This window comes from Prionailurus viverrinus, chromosome C2 (genome assembly GCF_022837055.1).
Source record: "Prionailurus viverrinus isolate Anna chromosome C2, UM_Priviv_1.0, whole genome shotgun sequence".
NCBI lineage: Eukaryota > Metazoa > Chordata > Mammalia > Carnivora > Felidae > Prionailurus > Prionailurus viverrinus.
This window is the reverse complement of record NC_062569.1, coordinates 5,681,245-5,708,074: the sequence shown is the minus strand read 5'-3', so window position 1 is coordinate 5,708,074 and position 26,830 is coordinate 5,681,245. Positions and strand designations below refer to the sequence as shown.

General features: G+C 47.9%; 1 protein-coding gene across 5 annotated transcripts in view; it reads right to left on the bottom strand.

The window, feature by feature from the left end:
- Window positions 1-26,830, bottom strand: part of ITGA9 (integrin subunit alpha 9) — a 368,133-nt gene that overhangs the window by 190,702 nt on the left and 150,601 nt on the right. For all 5 annotated transcript variants that reach the window (XR_007155622.1, XR_007155623.1, XM_047875114.1 and 2 more), the window contains exon 16: window positions 4,502-4,651. Coding sequence is in view for 3 of the 5 variants with exons in the window: in XM_047875114.1 (XP_047731070.1) it covers window positions 4,502-4,651 (150 nt within the window). In the remaining 2 variants the exon portion in view is untranslated. The remainder of the gene's footprint in view (window positions 1-4,501; window positions 4,652-26,830) is intronic.

The following is a 26,830-nucleotide window of genomic DNA, read 5'->3' as shown; positions in this document are numbered from 1 at the left end:
GACCACGTGTTTCTTTTGATGATTAGTCAGATTTAGACATTTTCTTACTGAATTCTCGCCATGATGGACAGGAACTTATCTCACACGATTGCCCCCTCTCCTCTGCCTTCCTAATTTTCACAGGCAGACAGGCAAATCATTACTCTTAGCTCCTCTGTTGCATGGCTTCTCAGACCCCAGCTGCCTTAGAATCACCTGGTCAGCTTGTCAAAGCACGGATTGTTGGGGCCTCCCCCATGAGTTTCTGATTCAGTGGGTCTGGGGTGGGGCCCAAGAATTTTCGTTTCTCACGAGATCCCCAAAGAGGCTGACATGGCTGGTTCAGCAACCACAGTTTAAGAGGTAGTACTCCGCTATGACCTCTGTAATTTTAAGTCGTAAATAGCTAGCTCTCACTTTGTCAAGTTTTGCACCACCTCTCGACTCTCTGATTTAAAAGATTAAGATGTTAAGAGAACTTCGATCATCATTCTGTTTTGACCTCTGGGCAGTCAAATTTAATGACATTTACATTTTATACTGTAACCGAAAATCAATAAATAATCCTAATTTTATGGCTACATGATTGTTCACATTAGAACCGAGACAAGTGTCATGATTACATACACTTTTCTATGGGTGCAAAGCTCAACTCTGCAACAGGCTCAACAGGTGCAAATGCTCAACTTCCACTTCGGGGAGAATATTTCTAGTATCAAAGTCCTTCTCTTCCTTATACTCTTCTACTTGTTCAAAGTCCCATGACATTTTATGTTTCAACCATGACACATTGACCAAATTTCTGTTTTTCTGAGAGTTTTCGATTGCCTTTATTTTTCTTATTTGAGAAGCAATTTATTTAATCTATACTGTATCTTAAGTTTTGCTACGTTCTGTTATTCTGTCTATTGCCGGCTTCATTCTCCCTGAAGTTCACTGATCCCCTGTTCTAATTTGGTCAATTAGTTTTTAAATTTGCTGTTACCCTTTTGTTTTGTTGGAGTGCATCTAGAGTTATTTCCTTGGAAGGGTTCCTAGGGAGATAAACTATCTGGTTCTTGCTTATCTGAAAAATTACTGTATTCCAACCTCATACTTTATTGTTAGGCTAAGTATAAAATTCCAGTCTCAAATCACTTTCTCTCAGCACTCTGAAGCCTTATTTCACCATATTCTGGCTTGTAATCTTGCCAATCAGGAGTCTGATGGTCTGTTTAGTATGTATGATTCCAATAATGTTGTAAGTGGACATATATCCACTCCCCCCCCCCCCAATCCTGAACTCTCTAGCCTGGAAGCATTTAGAAGTTTCCTTAAATCTTAGTAGCAGTGACATTGCAAATATCTTAGAAATTATATCTAGAATATTTTTGGTTTATCCTGCTTGTAAGTTGGGGAGACCTTTGAATTAAAAAAAAATGTTTCCCTTTAACTCTGGGAAATTTTATTCTTTTGTCTCTCTTATAACTTTTAAATTTTTCTCTGTTTACCTTTTCTGGTATTCCTATTATTTGAATCTAGGACCTTTTAAATTGATAATTTAGCTCTCTCTTCTATTTGTCTTTTAGCTCTGCTTACTGGGGGATTTCTTTCCATTATCTTCTAATCCTACAAAATTTTTGCCTCTGCAACCATATAGTTAATTTTTAGGAAACTTTTCTTTTTTCTGTTTCTTCCCTTTAAAGAAAAAATTCCAACCATTTCCTAACGGACAGAATATATTCTGAAATCTCCTTGCGTTAATTACATACATTTTAAGGTGGTTTTTAAGGTTATATAATCTCTTCTATTCCCCGAACAACCTATTTCCTTCTAAGTCAGCTATTCTGTTGTTCATTTTGGTCTTTTTCTTCTTCTCAATGTGCCACATCGCCCCCTCCAATCTTCATTGGTGGTCCATTTGTATTTAGGAATAAGGCCAAAGGGCTGATTAGACAATCTGGGGACGAATGGTAGGAGGCTTACATCGGAGCCTCTAAATGCCAGAAGAAGCAAGGCTTTCCTGTGGGGAGCTAGCCACACTATCTCAAGCAATTTGTTAAATTCTTTAGAGAAGAAAATGCCTGGTTGCATGCTACTCTGAATGTCTCAAGTACATGGGGACAAGGACAGGGGTCAACTCTTCCACTTACTAAACTTCACTTAATACCTCCCTTCCCTGTTCAGTCCCACCTGTCACTCTGGTACCCTTCTGTAAACCACTGCCCTGGCCATGGCTGCAGCGTTCTGGATCCCTGGGTAGACGGGCACCCAGCCTCTCTATGTATGGTTCAAGGTTCACCCACCAACACTCTTTCATCTTCTTCCCTCACTGCAGAAAATTAACAGACCCTCTCATTGGCTGCTGCCCCTTCCCCCACAGTGTTTTCCTCCCTGTCCCTATTTACTCGTATTTAATCACTGTATTGGGGTCTCAGGAACCATGAACATACATACTTGGTCAGCCATCTTGAACCAGAAGTGACCAAGAACAGCACTTTAATAAGCTGTCCCTGCATCACTGGCTTTGATCGGGCCAATTTACCGAGTCCCCAGCCTGCTCCAAGTGTTAATAACCAGCCACCTTCCAGGGTCCTTGTGTTTTGAAAGAAGTTCGTGTTTGAAATCAAAAGGAGAACCTGAAAAGTCAGAGTTGCCAGCAGGTTGTATGCATATGTGTTGCGGGCGCTGGGCGCCCTGCTCACATCCCTGTACAACTGCTACCTGTCCCTCTGCTGACGGCAGTGTAGGCAGCTAACGGCTCACCCCCCCATTCTTCCACAGAGAACTGTCCAAAGCTGAAGAGAATCTCCTTCAAGAAGACCTACGCTCCGCTTCTACACCAGCCAGCCAGCCGATGGTTGACTAACAAGGGGTACAAAAGGCCAGCCCCTCCTGCCCTGAGAAGACAACCTGTTGGTGTAATTTGTGCTCCCGAGTTCCCCAGCTGAGGCTAGACTAGCTGAGGCCAGATCCTTGCTCCGTCCCTTCCACTTCCATCCCTTCCTTCAGCTTCTCCTAAGAACACAGCCTCATCAGACCATGTGCCCCCAAATGCCTGCCTCAGGCTCTGCTTCTAGGGAACCTGACCCAAGATCACGTGGGAGGTACTTTGGTAGAGAATTGGGATGCCTTGCTAAAAACCTCACCACTGAACTGAACATCTGGATGGACATCTCAAGCCTGACACTTCTCTGTGGCTCTGTTCACAGCTCTAGTCTGCAAGGCATGGCTCACTGACGTGCTAGTTTTCCCCTGAGCTCAGAGCGGTTGGCGGGGGAGGGGGGCAGCGTGCGGTTCCACAGCTTTGCTCCCACCTGCACAGGAGTCTGGTTTCACCAAGAAGCAGTTTTGCCTGACCTTCTCCCCACCAACGTCCTGGATCTGTGGTGATCTTGGATGTTGAGGGAAGATTTAAAACAGATTTGGGACCAGATTCCTTGCATATTTCCTGTGTAGTAGACAGCGATGCTCATCTCACGGATGGCTCAGGGCAGACGGGCCGCGCTGCAGTACAGAATCAGTTCACAGGCTCGCTCCTGCTTGTAGGGTCCGCACCCGACATTGCTCTGAAGCTCTGTTCCACACAGCAGAATCTGATGAGTACCCGACGGGATGGGTGGCCCACCCGCACTTGCAGTGCTTGGGCCATCCAGCGATGCTTGGGTTGAAAATTTCTAACTCAACCGCTGGTTCTACAAGATGATGTTTTCTTGTTGTTTTTTTTTTAATTCTTTAAAATTATTTTTTTTTTTTTTTTTTTTTTTTTTTTTTTTTAATTTTTTTTTCAACGTTTATTTATTTTTGGGACAGAGAGAGACAGAGCATGAACGGGGGAGGGGCAGAGAGAGAGGGAGACACAGAATCGGAAACAGGCTCCAGGCTCTGAGCCATCAGCCCAGAGCCTGACGCGGGGCTCGAACTCCCGGACCGCGAGATCGTGACCTGGCTGAAGTCGGACGCTTAACCGACTGCGCCACCCAGGCGCCCCTTAAAATTATTTTTGAGAGAGAGAGCATGCACATGCGAGCAGGGGTAGGGGCAGAGAGAGAGAGCGACATAGAATCTGAAGCAGGCTCCAGGCTCTGAGCTGTCAGCACAGAGCCCGACACGGCGTTCGAACTCATGAACCGTGAGATCGTGACCCGAGCCGAAGTCGGACGCTCAACCCACTGAGCCTCCGGCACCCCGACAAGATGATGCTCTTGCTTCTTCACGTCACTCATGCCCTCACCAACAAAACATTTAGCGAGCACCTACTGTGTGATCTGGGCTCTGGAAACAGTCTAGGAACAAGTGTCAGGTTCAGGGGCCAAGGAACCAGTTCATGGCCTCGAAGGGATTATGAGGAATACTCCCTCAATGCGTTTAAATCATGTGGCTGTTAGAAGGACCCCCACAAAACATGTGTTCTACCATTTTGCAGATCAGGAAAGAGAGGCGCAGAGAGGGGGTGTGCCCTTGCCACAGTCCGCCAGGGCCACAACTTCCACCACAGGCACCTGCCACCCCGGGCCCCGGTCCAGAGCTTCAAGGTTCTGACCTGATTCTTCTGGGCAATCTTCTGTCCCTTTTTCCAGCGGAGCACTGGTGTCAGAGGCGGCAGCTCCCTCTCCTCGTCTCCGGTCACGTGCTCACCCAGGCTGTAGGCAGCTTCAAACACGATGGGACTGATGACGTCCTGAACTCTCCGCTGAAACAATAAACAAGCACGCGCGTTAACCGCTAATACTGGCCGACACGTGCGGAGCATTTCACAGTTTACGGAGGCCTTCCACATGGATGGCCTCACATGGTCCTCACAGCCACCCTTGCGAGGGAAGATTTTACTGCTCGCACCTTTTAGATGAGGTAACTGGGACCAAAAGCAGGGAATGTCTCATCCAAGGTCACCTTGTGACCCAGTGGGGCCGTCCCCACTCTACCGTGCACAGTGCTAAATCGTCTTTCTCTTTAGCATATGGAATGCATTACCTCACTCGTCTTCCAAATATTCTTAGAAGCCAGCTGACGGGCGGGAGAGCGTCTGTGCGCCACTGCAGGCTAACCCTTTGCATCCGTGGCGTTTTGGTGACCAAAGGCCTTTTGTATTGACATAAATATGGCTCTTGTGCCGGGGCAGGAAATCCAATGATACTGGGGGGCCTAGGGTCTTCCCAGGGTTGGTTGTCAGTGGAGTCAGGATTGAAAGTCTTAACTTCTGGCCTTTGAAATCGAAGGGCTTGAAGACCCAAAGGAAGGACAGTTTGGTGGTCACAACAGGGAAGGGAAGGGAAGGGGAGGGGAGGGGAGGGGAGGGGAGGGGAGGGGAGGGGAGGGGAGGGAAGCGAAGGGAAGGGGAGGGAAGGGAAGGGAAGGGAAGGGAAGGGAAGAAGGGAAGGGAAGGGAAGGGAAGCGAAGGGAAGGGAAGGGAAGGGAAGGGAAGGGAAGGGAAGGGAAGGGAAGAAGGAAAGGAAGGAAGGAAGGAAGGAAGGAAGGAAGGAAAGGAAGGAAGGAAAGGAAGCAAATATAAATGAACACCTACAAGATGCCTGGCACTGTGGCAAGTGTTCTAGACAGATGAGCAACAGGCCCAAGCCCTGTGAACTAGGCCCTCTCATCCTCCATCATACGGAAAAAAGGAAAAGGAAGATACAAGGATAAGTCCCCCAGACCACAAGGCTGACAAGGATTTTTGAGTCACATCTGTTCAAGCCCGCAGTTCTTGGCCTTTTGGCACAAGGCGTCACCATCTCCGGGGGTCTCTGGGTTCCCGGAGAGGTAGGTAGTCCCCCGTGAGGGCCAGCATGCGGGGAGCCAGCAGAGGAGAAGAGTGGCCCTGCCAGGGACTGAGAGAAGCTGGGCAAGTGGGCAGAAGCCAACCACGGGGCCGTCAGCAGAGCCAAGGATTCCCACACACCACTGTCTGTGCGAAGTTTGGTGGAATTTCAAACAGATCGGAGCTGTGTTCGAAACAGCAGAAAGTTCTAAAGCTCCCAAGAAGTGCACAGCGAGGAGCCTGCTCCCACCCCTCCCTGATACCCAGAAGCCCTCTCCAGAGGCAGATACGCCAGTCAGTTTTTGCATATTCGTCCAGTCTAGGCGTACGCAGGCAAATCGGACCCTGGTGGCATCCTGCGGTTTGTTTTCTGTGCTTCGCATGGGTCCTGGAGACGGTCCAGTCAGGATGGAGGGCCGTGGTGCCTGTTTTCTCATAGCACAGGGCGTGTTCTATGGATGCCCTTACTGACCAACATGTGTCCTCAAATCTGCTTTAACAAGCGAATGGGCGACGGCCCATCCTTCTCCAAGATGGGGTCTACTAACCTCAGTCCCCTAGGAGGGGAAAAGATAAAAGCGTCTGTGACCAAACAAGTTGGAGGAGGGGAGGGGGAGATACCAGGTTAAGGAAAGTCAAAGAGGGTTTTTATTCTGCTTTGTTTCCTCCTGTCTTTGTTGTGACTGCCTCTGAAAAAGGGTAAGGTCGTCTGTGGAGCGGACACTCAGGGACACTGGAGGGCAGAGGAGAAACCTTACGCACACCCAGGAAAGGGGGTGGTACCCAAGCCAGGGCGGTGTGGGGCAGGGAGCCAGATGTGGCCACACCTGTGGCTGCTCACTGTGGAGCATGGGGACAGGACAGAGGGGCACAGATGAATGACTCTGTGGGTGGGGGACCTGCAGACAATTTCTATTTGCGTTCAGAAAACACAGCCGGGAACAGATTCAATCGTTCAGCATACACAAAATATAGGACCTCTCCAGGAGCGTGATGGGGAAGACTTTTGGATAAACTGCTTCCAGCAAATTCCGTCCGACTTCAGATTTTACGAACAGATCTTTAATACATGTCCCTTCCGGGAGCAAAACACACACCTGGGAACCAGATCTCTTCTGCCTTTGCGGACTCTGTTAAGCAGAATTTAAGGACTGTTGGAGGTGGGAGAATAACAGATGAGTGCCAACTGAATGGTTTTACAAATAAATGCTTTAGTGGTGTTTTTAAAGGTTGACTATCTTCAGGGTTTGGACTTAAATTCTTCATGTTGAGGGGCGCCTGGGTGGCGCAGTCGGTTAAGCGTCCGACTTCAGCCAGGTCACGATCTCGCGGTCCGTGAGTTTGAGCCCCGCGTCAGGCTCTGGGCTGATGGCTCGGGGCCTGGAGCCTGTTTCTGATTCTGTGTCTCCCTCTCTCTCTGCCCCTCCCCCGTTCATGCTCTGTCTCTCTCTGTCCCAAAAATAAATAAACGTTGAAAAAAAATTTTTTTTTTAAATTCTTCATGTTGAAATAAGTTGGTTCCTATGCTTTTATTCTTGGGGGAAAGGTTGAATCCGGGGGTGGGGGAGACAGACATCACTCATCATTTCCTGGCTACCAAATGCATGTATTCCAGAGACTGGCCAAGATGTTATTTTACTTAACCTGCGTAACACCTGATCTTGGTAGATGATTGCTCCCATTTTATAGATGAGGCAACAGAGGCTCAGGAGCTCAAATAAACTGCGCTCCACCCCAAAGCTAGCAATTAGTGCTAGAGCCAGACTCCTTCTTAGAACCAGAAGCAAAACTGCTTTCCCTGAAGTTTCTAAAATACTATTTAAAAGTTATCCCGGGGCGCCTGGGTGGCTCAGTCGGTTAAGCAGCCAACTTCGGCTCAGGTCATGATCTCACGGTCCGAGGGTTCGAGCCCTGCGTCGGGCTCTGTGCTGACAGCTCGGAGCCTGGAGCCTGCTTCTGATTCTGTGTCTCCCCCGCTCTCTGCCCCTCCCCCACTGGCACTCTCTCTCTCTCTCGAAAATAAATAAAGATTAAAAAAAAAAAGTTATCCCAACTGCTTTAGGTTCGGACATCACCCTAAGAAGTCATCCGTTAAGAGCACACAGGGCAGGGGTGGGGGATGTTTCTCACACCAGGATGAGTGTGAACAAGCGGCAAGTAGGAAACGGGGGGTCTGCAAGCGAGTGCCGCTGCTCCTCGCCGCGCGTGGCCCTTGAGCCTGGCTCACCGTGGGGGGAAACCTTACTCATGGTGTGGCTTATTCGGGGTGAGTAACGAACTCCAACATCCAGATGCTCTGGCACTGATTGCACGAACCTGTTTTAACTAAGACATTTGGAAAGCGGCTCTTTTTACATGTCCCGGTAGCTCTGGGCCGAAGGGAACAAAACCACACGGAGCCGTGGGTGGAGGCAGAGGAGGGTCCTGCATTTTGAATGGAGCCAACACCCCCCCCCCCCCCCAGAGGACCCCGGCCCTCCCACGCTGTGTTTGTTTTATCTGAGCTGCAAAGGAAAAGGAGCAGTAACACTTGGTGGTTTCCTTTTCATTTCTGGAAGCTTCCCGCAGATCAGCACTGCAATTAGCGGAAGAATTCCTTAGCATAGAGGAGGCTTAGCTTTCTGGCACGGACTGTAATCGCTGACATTTTGCTGCTTAAAAAAAAAAAACCAAACCAAACAAAAAAACCACCACTACGAACTGAAGCTTCTAAAGTTGAACTTATCTGACAGGCCAAAAGGCCTAAGAATCTACCTTTTCACGCTAAAATTCTACAGGGGCCCCTGAAGCTTGAAGAGCTGAAGGAGCTGCGTGGAGACCACACCCGGACTCGCGGCAGAATCTGCGGTGGCTTTCGTTTTGCAGGGGACTTACCATACGCTCAATTTGAAATCTATTGGGTGCTTACGAGATGCCAGGCAACGTTCTGGGCCCAAGGGAGACCGACGTAAAAGACCTTTGGGGAAACAGGCAAGCGATGATGACAAGCTAGTGTAACATGCACAAAACAGAAGACGCTGTGGGGACACAAATGGGGGACATCTCATTCGGCCGGTGGGTTGGAAGGCTGCCCAGAGGAGATACCCTTGGCTCAGCTCTAAGACAGAACCACATCATCCCAGAGAGCAGGCAGGAAGCATGGGCGGTCCGGCAGGGTGGAGGGGACACGGGTGTCCAATGGATCGCAACTGACTCCCAAAGGTGGGAAAGTCAGGCTTGTGGGCAGGAGTAGGGAGAGAAGAGGCTGAAGCAGAGACTGGCTCTCAGGGGGCCTCACAGGTTGTGCTGACTTCATCCTGAGAGCTGGGAAGGACTGGGAAGAGGGTAAGATGAGGCTAGCGGCCGTGTTAGAGAAGAACCCCTCTGGTGTCTTGCATTGATAGGTGGGAGGCAGGGAGGCCAGGAAGGAGGCTGGAGGAAGCTGTGTTCTATAAAGATCCCTCCAGCTGTAGCACGGAAGAAGACCGATGGGGGTAGGCCTGGGTGTAAGCAGGGTAGGAGGAGGCTGCCATTGGGCTTCGGAGGAGAGATCACGAAGGCCTGTGCCAGGACACAGCAGTGGTGACAGAACAAAGGGGAGGGACGGGAAGGTGACTTGGGAGGAAGAGGAGATGGGACTGGGGACTGGCTATGGGGACGACGTCTCTTCCATCAAGAGTTATGGACGCCCTAGCGTTCAGCTTGCACCAGTGCACAGACACGTATCAGTCAGCATCACGGTACCAGCGGGACAAGGGTGCGTTGAGCTTGGGTGTAGACATACTGGGCTTTGCTACGGCACAGAAATCCCCTTCCTGTCTCCAGACTCGAACTCCACGAGGAATCTCCCCAACTATACTGATTTGGGCCAAAACATGGTACCTCCTTTTTCCTCCCCCAAAACTGTCCCCCTGCCCCAGTGTCCAGGGTCAGCCTTCCCTGGACAGACCCACACAGGCCCTTTGCCTATAAGATAGCCCACCCACCCATCTTTCCAGGGACGGGTTCTACTCTCCTTTGGACTAGGTCCTCTTCCTTCCTCAGCTCGCCTCACTTGTCAATACATTCTCCTGGGGCCCCTGGAGAGGGCCAAGGGGCCTCGCAAGGTCTGCGGACAAGAGGGAGTGAGGGCCTCAGAGCGAGATGCCTTCCTATGGACTCCCGTTCCTTCCTGGAGACTCCCTCAGGCTTCTCCTTCTAACCCGTTACCTTGCTTGAAAATGAAATACAAGTAACTCAGGTGGGAAATCCAGCAGGGGAAGCCCATGATGGGCAGGTGCCACCCACCCCCGGGGTTTCTACAGGAGAGGCGGTGCCCTGCCCTGTTACCCTGGGGCACAGAGGCAGCTGTCAGAGACCTCAAAGTCTCTGTCTCTTTTATTTGTAGAATCCTAGACTTTTCACGGGGGAGTGTAATTAGTATCAAGTCACAAGACCCCACCGACCTGCCCAAAAGAGGACACGCACTACTGTCTGGGGGAACCCCCCCCCCCAGCTGCAGGGGTCAGCTAAATGAAAACAGGAAGGGCTGGCCTCACTTTAAATGGGCAAATAACACAGAAGGTCAGCAACTAAGCCACTAGCATTAAGCCAGATAATTGGTTTCGGAAAAACCCTCTAAGTGTTTTTTAAAGAGGCCTTGGTATTTTTTTTTTCCAAACATGTGATTTTTTTTTTTTTGGTCCCTTTCCTGTATCCTTTCTCCCTATTTCTGCCTATGCTCAGCTCTACTTCTGCCCGTGACAGCCTCGCAGGCAGGTCCAGGAATGAGAAAGCCCCAAAGTGGAATACTTTTTATGTCCTTGATCATAATGATTAAAATGGCAGTCAAATGTTATAACAGTTTAAAATTCTCATTAGCTTGAAGATTCTTTCCTATTAATTTTTTAAAAATTTTTTAGTTTATGTATTTATTTTGAGAGAGAGAGAACACAAGCGGGGAGGGGCAGAGAGAGGGACAGAGAGAATCCCAAGCAGGCTCACCACTCCATCTCACGACCATGAGATCATGATCTGAGCTGAAAACCAAGAGTCAGATGCTTAACCGACTGAGCCACCCAGGTGCCTGCTTGAAGATTCTTTTAAAAGCAAGGTGAGGATTTCACATTTCTCATAATAATAGAGTAACACTGCAGATCTACCCTCAATACAGGTAACAACTAGAAAAGCTGGATCGCTCACACACACACACAAACACACACACACACACACACACACACACACACACACACACACACCTGTTTAAAGGTACTAGGGAACTATGAAGAGAGGCAGGACCTCAGAGTCTAGGGTCCCAACAAGAAGGCAAGGACAGTGAGGGGACCCCTTACACTGTGTACGGATCTGGAGGCGGCGGCAGATGGGAAGCAAAGAAAGCGAATGTGAAGTAGTGGCCAAGAGGCCGAGTTTCTGAGCTGAGTTGTATGAGTCTGTGAAGATAAAACCTGAAAGCCAAGCACTACTAAGGCCGCCTGGACTTGAGGGCCAAGACCCCAAAGAGAAGGGAAGCACACCAAGGCTGATATTGGACACCATATTTACTCCCAAGGCACTGGCTGAGCCCACAGCTCTACGGGACTATGAGAGGCGGAATCCAAGCAGAAGACAGTGGTGAAGGCAAGAGAGGGTATACTCAACTGTGCACTAGACAAAGCGGAAGACCAGGGATCCAGACTATAAGTCAACAGAAAATATCCAAACTGAAGCATGGAGAGGAAAACGGATAGAATATTCAGAAAGGTAAGAGGCCACAATGAAAGGAATAACATTTATAATGATACACGAATTTCTACAATTATATAAAAACCTAACACAATCCCTAGCACACTGTAGTTGAGCAGTAAGTGCTTTTTTATTTTAATTTGAGAGAGAGAGAGAGAGAGAGAGAGAGAGAGAGAGAGAGAGAACACGAGCAGAGGGGGGCAGAGGGAGAGAGAGAATCTTAAGCAAGCTCCATCCTTAGTGTGGAGCCCGACATAGGGCTCAATCCTCCAACCCTGAGATTGTGACCTGAGCTGAAATCAAGAGTCAGATGCTCAACCAACTGAGCCACCTCCTGGGAGGTGGAGCATCCCCTTTATTTGTGGCTACTATTTTTTTTAATGTTTTATCTATTTTTGAGAGAGAGCTTGCAAGCAGGGGAGGGGCAGAGAGAGAGGGGGGACAGCGGATCAGAAGCAGGCTCCGCGCTGACACTGATGAGCCCCACACGGGGCTCAAACTCATGAACTGGGAGATCATGACCTGAGTCAAAGTTGGATGCTCAACCAACTGAGTCACCCCGGCATGCCTGTGGCTACTATTTTTATCATGATTTTTAAGTGGCAACTTCAAAAAAAGAGTTTAAAAAACCCACTCTGTTACAAAATGAATTCTTATTATAAACTCCACATGTAGCCAGAACCGATTTCCCATTTTATGAGAGAATAAACTGAGGCCAAGTGTTTCACTTAGAGTCCTATAAATTTAAAAACAAACAAACAAAAATTTAAATTAAAGCTGAAGGAAAAAGTTCCAGAGAAAAATTTTAAACAAAACTTTATGAAAAGCACAAGCGACTACAAGAATCTCATGAGACGAGATTCACCCTGAGAAGAGACAAAGCTGTATCTTTGGGCGAGTACAGTTTATAAACACAGACTAGACGGAGCTCTGAAAAACAGCTGAATTCAACGAACTCCAATAATGCTGTCACAAGAGAAGGAAATAAGTGGTGAGCAAATCAGTACGTCTTATTTCTGAAAGTTTCTCAATGAGATTAGAGATTTTAATTATGACCACATATTAGTTTATATATAATATCTTATGGAAACAATGTTATTAGTCTGGGACGTAGGATTCTCTGAAGCATCTGTGCTCAGGAAGCCATCAATGACTCTGCAATGGACATATCTGCATACATTATCTATGAAAAGCACATAACCTGCTGATGCTTTTTCCTTGTCAAAGATAAAACAACGTCTAGCTGGATATCTGGAAATGGTTTGCTCTTGTGTTTGAGAGTTTCTGTATGGGTGTGGGGGGGGGAGGGTGCTGCTTATCTAGCTGATTTGTATGTTCTGTGATTTTCATTTCTTCTCTGCATCCATTCCAAAATATGCTAGTGGGGGATTAGACCGTTAGACAATTTGGAAATAATCTTTTAAGAGCGTGTCACATCCTTGTGTAACATTCTTTGCAAAGAGACATGTTAACTACATCATAGATAATTACACACATCATTTGGCGGCTAAATGAAAACAGAGGAAATTGGCCCAACATAGAGATTATCCAGCCTATGTGTCCTCCAGGGGCAACCAAATTTTGGCCTCTAATCTACTGCCCTGCCCTTCCTCTCTTAATTCTCTCTTCCCATCTCCTATCCCCAAGCTCCCATAGTGGCTTGTAAAGGTATTTGTAGGTGACTAAGAAACACAAAAGAAAATGCTAAAAATGTAAACCATGAAAGAAAAACAAGCATAGCTGACCCAGGCAGGTTTTTTTTTTCTTGAGGGGGGGTGCAAGTGAACAAGGGGCAGAGAGAGAGAGAGAGAGAGAGAGAGAGAGAGAGAGAGAGAGAGAAAGAGAGAGAAGTGGGATTCACCTGAAGCAGGGCTCCAGCTCACCCAGGGTGGGGCTTGAACTCACAAACCATGAGATCATGACCTGAGCCAAAGTCAGATGCTTAACGACTGAGCCACCCAGGCACCCAAGGTTTTCCTGCTCCACGACCCTTCTCCCACATCATCTCAGCCATCAGTCCTGTAGCCCCTTGGTGTGTCGGCCTCAGTCATCATATCAGGAAAGACGCTCTGGGGTCACCAGAGTGAAAAGTGGCCTTTGCGCTGCCACTCGGTGGTCTCTTCCTGTTAGGTGAAGGACGTGGGGACGTGGTTCCCACGTCTGCACTGCCCTTTTCCCCACCGAACAGGATTCCATCCTTCGAGGCCCAGCTCAAGGCTGCTCCTTCTGTGAGACTTCCCTTGACGATGTCAGCCCTCTGGCCACGGCCCCCCAGAACCCCAGTGTCCTCATGACCCAGTCTGGCACTTGATTATTTTCTGTCTTCTCCTGCTGTCTTTCCTTGACTTTAAGGACTCTCCCTCACCTCCAATTTAAAGTTTCTGAAGCTGGGATGCGTCTTAGCATTGAACAACACATTTTAATCATAAGAACGTTTCCCCTCTTCAACTCCTGCCTGAACAGCTGTCATTACGTTGCTAGCAATGTTGGGAGGAAATAGGGGTGCTAATAGTTCTGGGGTGAGCTAACTCACGGTTGGTAAGCATGGGTGTGGGAACTGGACGTCAGCTCTGCCTCGAGTTTGCAGTGTCTCTTGGACAGCACCGAGCATGCTCTTGTCTGACAAGGTAGCAGGTGGCAGCCACGGCCAGGACATGGCACTCAGGGATCCTCCAGGGCCAGGGATGACAGGTGTGTATGGCAGAGGGGCGGAAGGGTGCGTGGACATTGTGGTTGACCCTCCTGAGGCACGTCAGCCGTTTGCCTTCGGCCAACACTTGGTTGCCGTGGGCCTGTGCCAGGCACCTTTTTAGGCGTAGGGAAGCAGAGAGGAGGCAGGCAGGAGGGTGTGAGCAAGCGGCCGTGATGCAGAGGGGAAGGTGCCCGCTCAGGAACTGTGGGAATCTGATGAAAAGGAATTGCTTTGGGCCCAGAGTCGGGCGTGAGTGGGGGTACCAAGAGTTCTTGGAGACGAGGTGACTCTGGAAGAAAAACTAGAAGTTGAGCAGGCCGATGGAGGAATGGGAAAGAGGTCTTTCATGGCAGCTGGGGGAGATGGTTTGGAGGTCTCATAGACCACCGCATGCCTGGGAACGGAGGCATCAGACGAGGTGGAGATCAAGGACACTGACATAAGATGTCCCAGGTCTGAGGGAGTCCCAGCTCCATCTCCTACAGACTGTGCGACATTGGTTACTCCGTCTCTCCGAACCTGCTTTTTACGGAATGTAGAATGGGGTGACACAGTCCACCTGGCAGGACTGTTGCGAAGACTGGAGACCATACATGTTGAGCACCATGGAGAGCTCCTGGCACTCAGGAAAAGCCGGTGGCACCTGCATTACCATCATCACCATCATCTCACTGCTACCACCACGGGCACCACCTGAGAAGGGGCAAGAACACAGGGTGAGGGGCAGGGAGGGGCTGCAGACAGGGAGGGGAAAGCGGGCTAGAACCAGGCGGCAGGACCTGAGAACCAGGTGAAGGCCTTTCATTCAATTCTGTAGGCAATGGGGACTGTCACGAATTTTTTAAGTCAGCCTTAGGATAAGAACTGCGGAGGTGACACAAACGGCTGACCGTGGATGGAAAGGGAGGACAGGACCTTTGCGGGGCTGGAGCACCCATCCCCAAGCTGCATAAGCTCGCAGCTACTTCTTACAGAGAAATGTCCTTGGTTGGATGGGAGCCACGTCATAAAATGGGCTTTATGCCCTCCACTCCTCCTCACTGGCAATGAGGGACTGCCACGGGGGTAGAAAAGGGGATGCTCCCTTGATTAAAGGTGAGACAATTCTGTGTGCACCTGATGCCCCAGAGCTCCTCTGCGGGATCAGGCTGAGGCTGGCCTCCAGCTGGGATGCTGGAACCAAGCCTTGCTTAGCTCCCTCCCCTGTCCCCTCCTGCTCTCCTCCTTGTCCTTTCCTGAGAGCCCCTGAATAAATCCTGTGCAAGTGAATTGCTATCTCAAGCTCTGCCTGCTGGGAAGCTGATCTCACATAGCAACCCAGTGTTACAAAAAGTTGAGGCAGCAGACATCTGTATGTACACACACGGGACACAAAATACGGACTTAGACATAGGGAGACAGAGTCCCTGCTTGCCCACCACCCTACCCTCACCCCCTTGGCATACCCAAGGGGAATCCCCATGCCCCCTGGGAAACCTTCATGAAAGAGATGAAAAGCCAAGAGGCGAAGAGACTCAGCGAGATCACAGGACCAGCACCCCTCCTTCCTCCGCACCCCTAGATTCTGTGAAGGAGTGAATGCAGCAGGGTCTGGGGGGTCGGTTTGCTCTGGCCAGGGAAGCCTTTGAACGCGGTGAGGAGGAACGCCTCCGCAGCTCCGTGGATCCTGTGGCTCCCAGCCTCTGACCGGGAGGGAAACGCAGCAGACAAGGCAGCATCCTAAGAGCTGCGAATGGTCTCAAAAGTGACCCAGTCGAGCCCTCCAAGCTCCCAGAAGGTGCTGCTCCACAGGTGGCAAATTCCCCCCCATTCGGACTCCAGTCACTGGCCTCATGCCCGTCTTGCCTGCCGAATGGGCAGATTGAAATAGCACAAGGGGCAGAAATCAGACTCCCAGGGCAGCTCATCCCACATCAGCTTCGACCTCTATTTCAATGATTATAGTGACTCCAGGCTGCAGCAGGCTCTGGCTCCTAGCAGCTCACATCCACAACGTTCTTCAGAGCATGGCCTCTGGCTGATGGGAGCCATCTCCTCCAGAGATGCCTACCAGGTGACGCTCTGTGACAGGCAGAGTTCCAAGGTGACCCCCGATGACTCATGCTCTTGTATAACCCTCCCTCCACCCCTTGAGTCCAGGAAGGACTGTAAATATGACACACGTCACTCCCGCGATGTTACATTATATGGCACTGGGCAAAAGGATTTTGCAGATGTAAGTAAGGTCTCAAATCCGTTGAATTTGAGTTGATCAACAGGGACATTATCTGGGTGGGCCTACTCAGGCGAATCCTTTATAGGTGGGCTTAGGCGTTCTCTGAGCTAAGAGACTGGACTCAGGAGACACTCTTCCTGCCAATCTTGAAGAAGCAAGCCACCATGGTTCTAAGCTGCAAAGAAACGACAAAGCCTACCACCAACCACGTGCGCCTGGAAAAAGACACCAAGCCTCAGACAAGACCTAAGACCTGGCTGACAACCTGAATTACAGCTTTGAGGTCCTGTGGAAGGGGACCCAGGTCGGCCGTGCCCGGGCTCCTGACCCACGGAAACTATGAGATGGTAAATGTGGGTTGTTTCAAGCTTCTGGATCTGTAAGTTTTCATGTATCCTAGAAAACTAAACTGTGCCCCATTCCCCCGGCTGGCCTGCTGGCCTCTGCGTGGATGAGCTCTGTGCTGTGATTCATTCTCCCGGGCTCCCTCGCAGAACTACGCTGAGGCTCAACTTCTCCAGAGGCCACATCCTCAACCCAACTTTTCCCTACCCCGTTCTGTCTCCCTCACTTCTGAGAGCCCTCCCCGAGTCAATCTGGCAGAAGCCCTCACCCCAGATTCTGCTCCTGGGGAAGCGGATGTGAGATCCCACACAGTGAGTACCACACCGAATTGGTTGGTTGAAATATCCTTAAAAGAGAAGAGAGGAGCCAGGGAGGGTAACCCAGAGCTCACGGCTGACTAAAACACAAGCAGATCCAGAACAGTGCCAGGAGTGGGGGGTTCCACATGGGCTACAGTGTTGACCACTACATGCGCCACAACTTTCACCTCGGAGTTGTACTGTGCCCTTCTTTCATTTATTCTCAAAGACAACAGAACACTCCATGAAGGAGTCTTGGGGCTCAGGGGGTGGGTGAAAGATACAGCCCCAGGCCTCCTCAAGGCAAACCTTTTCTTTCCTTTCTTTCTTAGAGCTGCTCACAAAGCACCTTGGTCTTTAGTGCACATGACACCGAGTTTTACAAAGCGCAGAGTGGCAAGAAAGGGACAAAATTAATAAAAGAACTGGGGCTTGGAGTAGCTATAAAATTAACCCTGAAGAGGTAGGATGCACATCATGTAACCTGTAGAACCGTTTGCCTTCCTACTTGTGACCAAAATTGCATCTTAACCCAGAGGTTCTCAACCTAGATGAGAATTTAGGGGTCTGTGAACTTGGATGGAAAGGAAAAAATTACATCTTCATTTTTATTAACTTCTCGCTGAAATTTAGCATTTTCTTCCATTGTAAATGTAGGCAGCAAACCACTGAAGTATTAGAAAGACTTATGACTCTGTCATCGATAGAAATCTGAGATATTTTCATGTTAAACTGCAGTTACAGAGTCCTTGAAATATTGTTTATACTCACTAATACTTCAAATAATGTCAGACTGCATTCTTTACTGCATTAAAAAAAAGGCAGGTATACGACTATATCATAAATTAGGGTTTCCTTTTTAACACTTTGATAGCTGAATTTCAGTCTAAATCTATAGTGTTTAAAAAGTTCTATGTATTTGGGGCACCTAAGTGGCTCAGTTGGTTAGGCATCCAACTCCTGATTTCAGCTCAGGTCATGATCTCATGGTTTGTGAGTTTGAGCCTCACGTCGGGCTCCGTACTGACAGTGTGGAGTGTGCTTGGGATTCTCCCTCCCTCTATTTCTCTCCCTTCCCTGCTCTCTTCCTCTCTCAAAATAAATAAAATGTAAAAAACTTTTTAAGTTCTACGTATTTGATTATATGCATTTAAAAACATTATTCTTTATAACATCTTCTCCCAACTGCCAAAGGGGTCCGGGTACAAAAACGGTCAAGAACTTTGGTCTTTATGGTAAATGATGCAACGAGAGGGACCATCTTGTGGTTTCTGAAATGCTTCCAAATATGCTTCAAAAACGGCAGAAAGAAGCGTGACGTTGTTCCAGTCTTCACAGGTTATATGAACTCCCTGGTTTCAGCAGTTAAAAAATATACTGTCCATTACATTTTATGACAGGTTCAAGGCCTGGGCTCAAAATCATACCAGGGCCCTTGGGGTTTTAAGAATTTGGTCCTGGACAGATATTTCGCACCAGAGTAGAGCAAATGTGCTTCGATGCTGAGAATTATATGAAAGCATCTGTTTCTCTGTGTGAGCCCGTAGGAGGGGAAGGAGAGAGAGAGTAGGTTCTCTGGGCTACATGTAGTGTTCACTGCTTTTACAAAAGGAATCCTGACCTTCCCGGGGCAGGCCTGCTGCTTCATGATCCCTGAGAGGGTATCTAGAAAGCTGAGAAGCTTGCCCTGGACCATGGTGGTGTGTGAAAATCCTGAACCGTGACTAAAAGGAAGGAGAGACTCAACATACCGACCCCACAAGATTCCTAAGTCACTCAAACCACAGTGGGCCTATCTACTCAGCTTGAGGGCACAATTTCTTTGAATGATTTGCAGCTTAGCAAGTGAAGAAAGTAGCTCCCCTCAAACCTGTAATAAAACAAGGTCATCAAAATTCCAGTGAATTTCATCAGAACTTATTCACTCTTGGGGCTATTCCATTCTCCCTTTTGCCACCAACAGCTGCCATGTTGCTAGATCCAATGGGCAGCCCCTCTCTGTTCTCATCTTTCTTGATCCCCACAGGTACTCTTTGTAGTGGGGTCTCTTCTGCCTGAAGCTCATCCTTCCCTGACTCACCCAGGGGAGGGCCCACTTCTCCTGTCTCCACTATTCCTTGTCCTCCTGAGATGATATCCAAAGCAACACTTGGCATCTACTGGGTAACATATTCCCCACCTCCCACATGAGACTAAAACTCTTTGGGAGCGGGGGCCATGTCCCATTCATCTCGACACGTCCCAGTGCATGGGATACAGCAGACACTCAATAAACATTTGCTGCGGTGTATAAGAAACGGACATTGATACAAAAAAGAAGGCAGGGCTGAATTTGAGATCACCCTTCCCAAGAAAGGCCGCTTTTCTCGATAGACCAATCCTACACCTACAGTTAATGTGCACGAGTGTACATTATTAGCTTTATTTCTTTGCTCTGCCATCACTTCCTTTCCGTGTTTATATACCTCACACCTCTTTCTTTTCAAACTTCCTTTTCAAACTTCCCTCCTTCTTAACCTTGGCTAGTCTCAACATCTTTAAGTTCAAAAGAAGCATGTCACACTTATCCACAAAAACCTTATTAAACCACTTAATAAATGCCATTTATTACACCTCTTAGCTAGCACTGTTGAGTTTACTGGATACTGTGGGATCCTAATCCAGTAATAAAGAAAACAGACTGGTTTCTTACTCGTGGGGGAGGGGCTGGAACCACTGGTAAAGGGACACTCTGAGTGAGGACTCCTTTAGTTTTGGTCCCTTCAGCATTGGCGCCTATCACATTTGAGTTCAACTACATTGATCAATCACCAATACCCAAGACTGAGCCACATGTTCAGTTACCTGCTTACCTGGTATAACCTCTCCACAGGGATTACTTTTCCTCAAATAGTGAAACTCAGGCTTAGACAAATTAAGTCTGTATATGTATCATTTCAGAGTTTACTGATATGATCCCAAGAAACCGTCAAAGTTCTCAGGAATCACAGCAGAAGACTCCGAATTATCGCTGTATTTCTGGATATCGTTTTCATGTGTCCTCCTCATCTCTCCCCCTTCTATTTGGATAAGCTTCATTTCCTTTCCCACCTGACTCTTGGACAGAAACTTTGTACAAATTTAAGATGACATGAGTTTTAATTAGACAATTTAGAGAATGAAAAAAATCTCAACTTCCTGGATAAATATTTAATATCCCTGCCCTCCAAAAGTTAAAAGCTTTCTGTAAAAGACATAAAGAAAACAAAATAATGCAATTATTTTTTTGCAATAATACTAAAAATAATACTTGGGAATAAATTTAATCAAGGAAGTGAAAGATTCATAAGACACCACTGAAAGAAATCGAAGATAACACAAATACATGGAAAGATAGCTTGTGTTCATGGATCAGAGGAATTAATATTGTTAAACTGACCATACTATCCGAAGCAATCTACAGATTCAATGCAATCACTATCAAAATTGCAATGGCATTTTTTCATTGAAAGATAAAGAATGATCCTAAAATTTGTCTGGAATCACAGAAGACCCCAAATACCCAAAGCAATCCTGAGAAAGAACAAAAATGGAGGTATCACACTTCCTGACCTCAAAGTATACTACAATACTACGGCAACCACAACAGTCTGGTACTGGCACAAAAGTATACATGCTGGCCAATGGAATAAAACTGAGAGCCCAGAAATAAACCCACGAATAGATGGTCAATACCCGTCAAGGAAACCAAAAAGACTTAATGGGGAAAAAAAGTCTCTTCAATAAATGGTGCTGGGAAAGAAGGATATCCACATGCAAGGGAATGAAATGGATCCTATCTTATATCACTCAAAAAATTAGCTCAAAGTAGGTTAAAGGCTTAAATGTAAGACCTGCACTATGAAATTCTGAAACACTCCTTGACATTGGTCTTGGAAATTATTATTATTATTTTTTGGATATGGTACCAAAAGTGCAAGCAATAAAAGCCAAAATAACCCAGTGGAACTAAATCAAACTAGAAGTTTCTGCACAGTAAAAGAATGATAGACAAAATAAAAAGGCAGCCTACAGAATGGGAGAAAATATTCGCAAACCAGATATCTGATAAGAAGTTAATATCCAATATAAGGAATTCATACAACAGCAAAAACAAAAACAAAAAAACCCCAAAGTTTAAGAAATCCCCAATGATCCAATAAAAAAATGGTCAAAGGAACTGAACATTTTCCCAAAGAAGATATACAAAGGGCCAATGGGTACATGAAAAGGTACTCAAAATCATTAATCAGGGAAATTTAAATCAAAACCACAAGATATCACCTCACAGCTGTTACAATAGTTATTACCAAAAGGACAAGAGATAATGAGTGTTGGGCAAGGATACGGAGAAAGCAGAACCCTTGGGCACTGTTAGTGGGGATGTAACTTGGTACAGTTACTATGGTTTCCCATGCCTCCCATGGAGGCGCCTCAGGTTAAAAACAGAATTACCTTATGATCCAAGCAATCCCACTTCTGGGTATATGTCCAAAGGGAAGGAAATGCCCATCTCAAAGACATATCTGCTCCCCATGGTCATCGCAACATTATTTACAAGAGCCAAGACGTGGAAACAACCTAAGTGTTCAATTGATGAATGGAGAAAGATGTAAGATACACAGACACGAATGTTATTCAGCCATAAAAAGAAGAAGAAGAAGAAGGAGGAGGAGGAGGAGGAGGAGGAGGAGGAGGAGGGGGAGGAGGAGGAAATCCTGCCATCTGCAACAACACGAATGAACCCTGAGGGCATTATTCTAAGTGAAATAAGTCAGACAGAGAAAGACAAATACAGCGTGATCTCACTTACATGTGGAAAGTAGAGCGCTAGTTGCTGGAGGTGGGGGTTGTGAGTGGCAGGGGTGGGGAGGAGGGAAGTAATCAAAGGATACAAACTTCTAGTTATAAGATGAACAAGTTCTAGGGATCTAATGCACAATATAGTGACCATAGCTACCAATACTGTACATATACTTGAATCTTGCCAAGATAATAGATCTGAAATGTCTCGTCACACACAGAAAAAGAGATTGGAACTCTGGAGTGAGGTGATAGATGTTAACTAACCTTACTCTGGTAATCACACCGCAAGAAATACAGGTCACACAATCGTCACAGCGCACACGTTAAACTTACACAATGTTACATGTCAATTATATCTCAGTAAAGCTGGAAAAAATGTGAAATCGAGTTTAGAAGACGTAACAGGCCCTTCAACTCAGCTAGCCAGTCTAGGCCTGTATCTCTTTTCCCACTACACAAGACTCCTCATCCCTACTTAAAGAACCTTACTGTGGACCCCTTGCTCTTCCTCTTCCAGAGTTCAAGGTCAATTCCAAGATCTCATTCTCCAGGACATTTTCCCCAAGGGCCTCTCTGTCATCTAGTAATAATTACCATTGGTGCCGCCCATGTGGGCATTTACTTACCGCTGCAGATTGTATTTTCCAAAGGTGGCTGCAAAATATCTGCCACCCCACATGTTCTTCTACAACGTGACCTTGATACTCCCCGCCCTCCCATGAAAACGTAGGGTGCGATTCTCCTCCTTTTGAATCTGGATGGGCTGCAGGACTCACTTGTAGCCAACAGGACACAATGCAAGTGGTGTTATATGACTTCCAGCCTGGGTCAGAAAAAGCCACGTGGCTTCCAACTAATGCTCTTGGGATGCTTGCTCTGGAAGACGCCGGTGGCCGTGTAAGAAGCACATTCCCTCTAAGCCCCCAGATTATATGGCTGGAGGTGCCACGCCCAGCTGCGCCCAGGCTTCCAGCCAGCCCTGAGCCGAGGTGCCAGATGCGTGAATGAAGAAGGCTGGTCGGAGCCCTCAACCGTTAACGTCTCTCCCGGCTGAGGCGCCAGCATCGTGGAGCGACTCTAGTTGCCCTGCCCAAAGTCCTTGCCTGGAGAACCTAGGGGCACAACAAAATCGCTGCTGTTCCGCACCATTAAGCTCATGGTGGTTTGTTACACAGCAAATAATTGAAAGACCCATATTTTGTGATGCATAGTTGTTCACAGGTGCCGTGGGTGGAGACCATGTCATTCTTTGACAAACCTTCCACTGTACCTGGCACGACAAGGTGCACGTAAGTGTTGAAGAACTCACTTGGTTGTTCAGCAAACACTTGTTTAGAACGCCCTCTGTAAGGTTGACAAAGATGCATAAGATACCATCTTCCTTGTAGGGAGCTCGCAAATTTTCTTTGCATGGGAGATAAGACCTGCTTACGAATAGCTCTAACACAAACGTAGAGACACAGAGTGCTTTGGGAATTCATGCAAAGAACACCTTCCTATCAAATTGAATGAGAGGTGCAATATTTTACAGGAGGATGCCAGCAGGTGGGAGATGAGAATAGGGGGGAGTGACAGGTGCTACTCCTGTGAGCATCTGGGATGGACAGAGCTGGAAAAGCACAGAGCATGTCCCGCCTCTCAGGAAGGGCACGGAAGGGACTGAGCCTGGGGCTTTAGGCAAGAATTTCTTGCTCAGTGGATGAAGAGAAAGGGTAAAACATCACTTACTTTGGGGGAGTCACAAATTCAGGAAATATTGACCTACATCTTAGGACAGCATGACATGGAGGGCACAGCCCCTTCCAAGCAGGACGCCAGCCCCTGGTCCCAGGTACCCAGATCTCTGGGTTCCATCCCTGCCCAGCTCCCTCTGCCTCCCCGTGCAACAGATAACACCAGGACTTACAGTCTCTGCTTTAAGGACTACGCCAATCTGGAGTTTAAAAGAAAACCTCAAAGAAACAAGGAAAAAAATCCTCTAGACCTGTAAAACACACCATAAAAGAGTGGGTCCCTCTCACCACATAAACAATATTTATGTCCTTCAGCTCCATGCCACTGAAAAGCCCAGTAAAAGCTTTTCGTCGGGATGGGGAAGAGTCTCCAGGAACTCTAAGTGCAGCCCTATTTGTACCAAGGACAAGCTCGTCCGGAACGATTCATGAGTGCCGGTGGACAATCTGGGGCCACAAGGACAAACCTGATTCACGTGAACCAGCATCCTTGACATAACCAGAGCCAAAGAAGATGAAAACGTTTTTGTTATGTAAGTCTCAGCTGAATGGCCCATTTTCCACTAAATACAAGCCTATTTGTACTGATACTCCATATGGTGGCTTAGGGTGGGAAAAACAAGGAGAGAAAAGAAAAAGCACTTAACACTTTTGGGGGTTTACCTTCAAAGACCTTGTCCCAAACGCTTTCTGTTACTTAAAATAGCTGAAGTTTCTGGGGCGCCTGGGTGGCGCAGTCGGTTAAGCGTCCGACTTCAGCCAGGGTCACGATCTCGCGGTCCGGGAGTTCGAGCCCCGCGTCAGGCTCTGGGCTGATGGCTCGGAGCCTGGAGCCTGTTTCCGATGCTGTGTCTCCCTCTCTCTCTGCCCCTCCCCCGTTCATGCTCTGTCTCTCTCTGTCCCCAAAATAAATAAACGTTGAAAAAAAAAAAAATTTAAAAAATAGCTGAAGTTTCTGATCTTGAAGTAGCATTCATGCTATATTTTAAGATTTCTTTTATCTTAATTTTTTCAGCGGGTAAATTAAGAACACTCTGTATCCTGGGAAGGGAAACATAAATGACTGAGGCTTTTATGATAAGTCACTACCCTCCCCAATTGATGTAAATCTGATCACAGTATTTGAAAGCATATTCTGGAAATACAGAGCCCACAGATAATCTCCACACACACCCAAACCACCTGTCTATAAGCAGATGCGCTCAAACCGAGGGTCTCAATGAAGATGTACCAAGTAGAAAACGCCGTGGCTGCCTCTGGATAATTTGGATAATTACCTGTGATTGAAAAACCCTGCTTGGTTGTCCCAGCAGGAAGAAAAATAGCTTTGAGAAACGACCACCAACGGTGAGACAGGGCTACCCCCAAATTAAAGTTGGCTCCCATTCAACTTACTTACTTACTTACTTATTTATTTGACATTTATTTATTTTGAGAGAGAGAGAGAATGAATCCTAAGCAGGCTCTGCCCTAGCAGCACAGAGCCCAACATGGGGCTTGAGCCCGTGAAACTGTGAGATCATGACCTGAGCAGAAATCAAGAATTGGACACTTAACCAACTGAGCCACTGAGGTGCCCCTCGACTTGAATTTTTTTTTTAAACATTTATTTATTTTTGAGACAGAGAGAGACAGGGCATGAACAGGGGAGGGTCAGAGAAAGAGGGAGACACAGAATCTGAAACAGGCTCCAGGCTCTGAGCTGTCAGCACGGAGCCTGATGCAGGGCTCGAACCCACGGACCGCGAGATCATGACCTGAGCCGAAGTCGGACGCTTAACCGACTGAGCTACCCGGGCGCCCCATCGACTTGAATTTTTTTTAAAAAAAGACCCAGCAGCCACGTCTACAGGGTCCCGGCCTCCCTGCTCTGAGCTGTTGCTGGGCAGTCATGTTGTTTCCACCAGATGTGATGGACTCTGAGCATCTCTTTCCTGTAACAAACAGCACCAGGCATTTTAACCCCTTTCTTCCCTAGAAAAGTTATATTCTAAATCCAGGGCAAGCTGCTCTCCGTCAAACATTCATCTGTTATCTTTCAAGTGTCTTTTGCCGCATAGGATATAAGTGACTCCACCATACACTGAATGCTGATACGTTCATATGAGGGGCAGGACCCACACAGACCTCGAACTCCAGGATGGGAGAGAATTAGACGCCATTCACAACTAACACTCATTCAACCATCGAGTGTGGGTGCATCGCCAACCCTTTCTTTCCCCACCTAGAGACTGGAGAGAACAAGGCTGAGCCCAAGTTTTTGTCCTTACACTGCTTCTCACCTGCACTGGTGTCCCCTTCAACTTCTCCCTCTGTGGACACGCGAGCCACCTGATTTCTGACCTTGAATCCGGGAGTCTCCGGTTCTGGAAAGCACTGCTAGCTAGTCCACCTGCCTGCCTGCCATTCAGCAAGGGCCTCCTGGAAACACTCCCGTCCCCAAGGAAGTGAGCACATCCTTGCCCACTTGGCTTTGCTGTTCATTTGGCTTTGCTGTTGATATGGCCCCTGCACTGTGCTCACTGTTCTCCAGAACTCTCTAGCACAGCCCATGAAGCGGGCACATGCCAAGGAGCCACTGACTTTCAAGTGTCTGTGCTAGTGGGAACAATTTAAAATGCTGAGTGGCAAGCGCCCTCCCTGGGACTTGCTGTCCTGCACAGCCACGGCCAGGCACCCAGAGATCCAACAGGAGAAGGCCAGAGCTCAGAGCAGCGCTCCGTGCCAGAGACACGCGTCCCTCCGTGGACAGCCTTCTCCATACCGCTTAAATCTCACGGCACGGACAGCGGTGCAGGCCAAGGTGGCAAAGCGACACCCCGTATCCGCCCAACAACGAGTCTGCATCACAGAGCCCCCCAGACACGAGAGACACAAACCCCGGTGAGGTTTCTCCGTGGGCATCAGAACGGTCTGTGAGCTCCTGGATTCACACAGCCCCTGGGGCACGGAGGAGGGGTCTTCCATGAGGAAAAAGAAAATTCCTCTAGAACCACACTGTCCAATACAGTAGCTATTAGCCACACGGGGCCACTGAAATTGAAACTAAGTGAAAGGCCACCCAACGTCGCTACTAGTTGCACTGGCCACATTCTGAGTGCTCCCCACCACACGTGGCCAGTGGCTACCGTACCAAACAAGGCTTACAGGGAACGTGCCTACCACCGCAGCATGTCCCCAGCCAACATTTTTAAATCGGTCTCTGGAGACCCTCTTGGATGTCAGGGCAGCAAATCTCAGCATCTGTTCAGGGCCCTAACAGAGAACTGCATTTGAAACAGGATATTTCCTTGTAACATAAGGATT